The 4,375-nt window shown below is 38.8% G+C and overlaps 1 protein-coding gene across 1 annotated transcript; it reads right to left on the reverse strand.

Annotated features, from left to right (window-relative positions):
• Positions 1 to 464: 464 nt before the first annotated feature.
• tpbgb (trophoblast glycoprotein b) lies at positions 465 to 3,941 on the reverse strand. Its single transcript, XM_051721595.1, has 2 exons — positions 2,265 to 3,941; positions 465 to 2,171 (listed from the first exon to the last, which is right to left on the reverse strand). The coding sequence occupies exon 1, from the start codon at positions 3,435 to 3,437 to the stop codon at positions 2,295 to 2,297; it is 1,143 nt and encodes a 380-aa protein (XP_051577555.1). The 5' UTR covers positions 3,438 to 3,941; the 3' UTR covers positions 465 to 2,171; positions 2,265 to 2,294.
• Between the last annotated feature and the right edge of the window lie 434 nt (positions 3,942 to 4,375).

A 4,375-nucleotide genomic window follows, 5' to 3' on the forward strand; every position in this document is an offset into this window, starting at 1 on the left:
AGGCCACAAATGCTGCCGATGGCGTTTAACTTTTATTGAGCCAGAATTATTCCTTTAAAAGGGTTTAGAAACCAAATTACATTTTACAGTGTAAAAGTGTGGCCACAACAGGCTTTGAGCATGAAAAATTATTATAATGAATACATGCAACAGGATAGGATGTAAAGCTGTTTTAATAAATTATAAGTAAAAAGCACAATATTCAAAATGCACAATCAATTAAATTCATGCAGCTTTGAAGTTGCCATTTTTTGTATTAAGCCAAGACATCAATGTCTGTGATGTTTCGATTCTTAAGACAAATCTTCTTTGCATGTTTATTCATTTGCATATATATCAATTGAAGTGAATGGAGCAAAAAGCCTATTGTGACCACAGCCTAAAGGAACGTATGTGGGTAATCCAGTTTGCCGTCCGATATCCCTGTCTAAAATCAGTCAAATCACTGTACTGGAGAGAAAGGATCAGTGCAAGACCTTTTATTTAACTAGGCATCCCACAGAGAAGAGTTGATCCGGTAACACCTTACATTAGTGCTCCCTTTGTTAAGGGTTTATAAAGGGGTTCATTAATGACTAATAAGCCATTTACAAATGCTTTATAAATCATTGATATGGTGTTACAACAACATGAATAAAATGGTGACTTTCATGCAATACTTGCCAAATAGTGAGCATTTTAACTTGCATTATAAATACTTAATAAATACACTTATTCAAAGTTTAATCAAAACCATAAAATGCACTAATTCATAATTTATATCACAGTTCAGCAAAAACAGACTATTATAGTGAGATTAAAAAGAGAGATTATGTCATTTTGCTACAGTCTGCTGTGTTTGTATTCATTACTGTAATGTCTTGACTTGTGTTGTCACTTTCCTTGTCATGGTGATGACACTTTCCTTGTTTCCTTGTACTCTGAGTGGTGTTCCAATTTAACTAGTCCTAGTTACCGCCGCTAGTCCTCTTCGAAAACACTTTTCAGATCTTCATGCTCATTCACAGCATACAGTACATCATATAAGCCTGATGACCATTAAACCATACTGAACTTTATGAACATGTTGGCAACTACTTCTACATTTGTTAATAATGTTGAATAAGGGGGCCTGGGTAGCTCAGCATGTAAAGACGCTGACTACCACCCCTGGAGCTGCGAGTTCTAATCCAGGGTGTGCTGAGTGACTCCAGCCAGGTCTCCTAAGCAACCAAATTGGCCTGGTTGCTAGGGAGGGTATAGTCACATGGGGTAATCTCTTTGTGGTCGTTATAATGTGGTTCTCGCTCTTGGGGGGGCACATGGTGAGTTGTGCATGGATGCCGCGGAGAATAGCGTGGAGCCTACGTCTCCGCAGTAACGCTCCACAAGCCACGTGATAAGATGCGCGGGTTGATGGTCTCAGACGCGGCGGCAACTGAGATTCGTCCTCTGCCACCCGGATTGAGGTGAGTCACTACGCCACCACGAGGACTTGGAGCACATTGGGAATTAGGCATCCCAAATTGGGGAGAAAAATAAAATAAAAAATGTTAAAAAAAAAAAAAATAATTATGTTGAATAAGTGGCATTATGCATTTATGACATGTGGGGTAAAACAGCTCACTATTTGGCAAGTATTGCATGAAAGTCATCTTTTTATTCATGTTATTATAACTGCATATAAATGATTTATAATGCATTTGTACAGTAAATGAATTATTAGTCATTAATGAACCCCTTTATAAACCCTCAACAAAGGGAACATAAATGTAAAGCGTTAACGCTGATCTATGTCCAGCCAACGATGTAAATATAAAACCCAATAACTGATAATAAAAAAGTGGATATTATCATGATTTTACATCAGTGACAAAACACATAAATACATGCATGGCAATTTGAATAGTTTTAAGCAGAAGAAACAAATCAAGCTAACTAAAAAATAAAAATGAATGCATATTACAGTTTGTTTGGACATTGCAAGCGGATTTAACGTGTGACTCTTGCATTCTTCAGAATAAAAGAGATCCCCTCCGCAGTCCCATCAAAAAAGGAGAAAATTAATTCTAACTTCTCTACGTATGTGCTTGACTCATGTGTCACAGGACAACATTATAGCAAGACATCAGCATTTATGAAAGCTGCAGTGAGCAAAACAGGGTTGACACCTGCAGAATCCAGTTAATGTCCTGTGTGATGAGAAATTAGGCATGTCACAGCAAACATTTATATATATATATAAATGTATATACACTCATGCAAATCTAGAGTGAATTCATTACATGCCAGTTGTGCAGACAATCCACATCTCCTCACACATCTGAGTTCAAACTGAGGTTGGCAAGCCGTGGTTCGGAATTGATCTCATATCTGTAATGGTACCCCTCCATATGGTCTCTGCAAGCATCACGGATATTGTACATCCACTTCTTGATCCCTTTCCTGTTGAGGTAAAGAACAAGCAGGAAGATGACCCCAATGAGGGCAAGAACCATTCCCAGGAAGACATAGGAGGTCTCCAGAACACCCTTCAGATCTCCAGTGTAGGTGCATGGAAGCTGTGATTGCTCCAGGTGTAGGAGCAGGCTATTTTGCAGCCCTATTGGGTCAGAACAGGTCATGTTTATTTTGTCTGCCACAAAGTCATGTTTCTTCAACCAGATCAACATGTCTTCAATATTGCAATCACAGCGCCAGGGGTTTCCTGCGAGACGGACTTGCAAATCAGGGATGGAACTGAGCTCCGCCAGTGTCGAGTTTGGCAGCACTTTGAATGCATTGTCCCGCAAGTCCAACTCTTGAAGTGTCCAGCTCTGAAAAGTGCCAGTGCTAATTTCAACAAGGGAGTTGTTCCTCAAATCCAAAATGGTGAGTTCCGACAAATCTGTAAACATGCCCTCTGGAAGGAGCATCAGGTCATTGTTGGACAAATCGAGATGGGAGACCTTAGGTAAGCTGTGTTTGAAAAGATTTGCAAAAATACTTACATATGAGTGATTGTATAAGGATCTACTGAGGTTCAGAACCTCAACCTTGTTGTCTTGAGGGAAAGCCTCAATGTTAAAATGCATGATCCTATTGTTGCTGAGGTCAAGTAAACGAAGACTTGGCAAGTTGTCAAACACCACAGAGTCTAACTGCTCCACTTGGCTTCCAGACACATAAAGGTTTGTTAAATGTTCCAGCGGCCTGGGGAAAGACTCGTTGTTTAGAGACCTTATATTGTTACCACTGATGTTAAGTGTGGTGATGATTTCTGGAAGGTTTTGGGGGATTGATCTTAAGTCCTGGTTTACACAGTTCACTGTTGTGGCTTCGCACGAGCATTGGACAGGACATGAAGATGAAGGTGAGCAAAAACACGTAAGGAAGAGTAAAACACAGAGTGTCAAGTTACAAATGCTCATTTGTTTTCTCTCAAGTTTAAGAAAACGCGATAATCCGACCTGGCACATTTTCTCGCGGTCTAAAGCAAAGTGCGGGAAAGTAATTATCGTCCACAGCAATTAAAGAAACGTTCGTGCTTTCCAGAGGACACTTTCACACGAAGTCTTACATCTTTCTTTGTCTTTGTTCTTTCATTTCTCCCCGGGAAATCTCCCTGGACCCTTATCTGCTCCGTTACAGTCGAAAACAAAACAATCAAGAAGAAAAGATGTGTCTGTTTCAAGCGCGTCAAATCCGCACATTTATATTATCACTTTTATTTTTTATCACGTCCTCTTAAAGATACGAAATGTTTCTTGCCATGAGTTTCACCAAAAGTGGTGTTCAATCCCGAGAATAAATCGTGTCCAAAAATATCCAGTAGTTAATAAAGTTCTTGGTATTTTGAAAAGACAAAGGAGATCCAGAAACTTGCCGTGTTTCTTCTGTAATGTTCAGAACTCCTTTGCACTGATCGCTGAAAGTGATTCTCCCTCCGCCGCTCCCTGAAATCTATAGACTGGACCGTACCATTATGAACGGACAGGGCGGCATCGAGGAACACACAAGTGTAACTAAACCAACGGAGTAGTAAAGTTTTACGAGTGGTACATTCTTTTATGGGATGTTCATCAGTAAATAAACTATTGGTTGCAAATTTCTGCTGCAAACCATTATAAAACTCTAATACGGTTAAATGACTGTTTTGGTGCTACAGGTAAATACTGAAAAAGTTGAAAGTTTTCCTAAAATGCAAGATGCTTTAGTTGGTGTAGCCTATTTTAATTAGTCAGTTGGCTATTAAAGGTGTTATTTAAATGCGTAATAAAACTTCTATTCTATTCTATTCTATTCTATTCTATTCTATTCTATTCTATTAATTTGGCACTATTACCACAAATATATTTGAGTATTTTTGACTTGCCCCTCCTTCTCTTGAAAAAAATAAAAAAATAAATAATAATAA

This window comes from Myxocyprinus asiaticus, chromosome 16 (genome assembly GCF_019703515.2).
Source record: "Myxocyprinus asiaticus isolate MX2 ecotype Aquarium Trade chromosome 16, UBuf_Myxa_2, whole genome shotgun sequence".
In the NCBI taxonomy this organism is placed as follows: Eukaryota; Metazoa; Chordata; class Actinopteri; order Cypriniformes; family Catostomidae; genus Myxocyprinus; species Myxocyprinus asiaticus.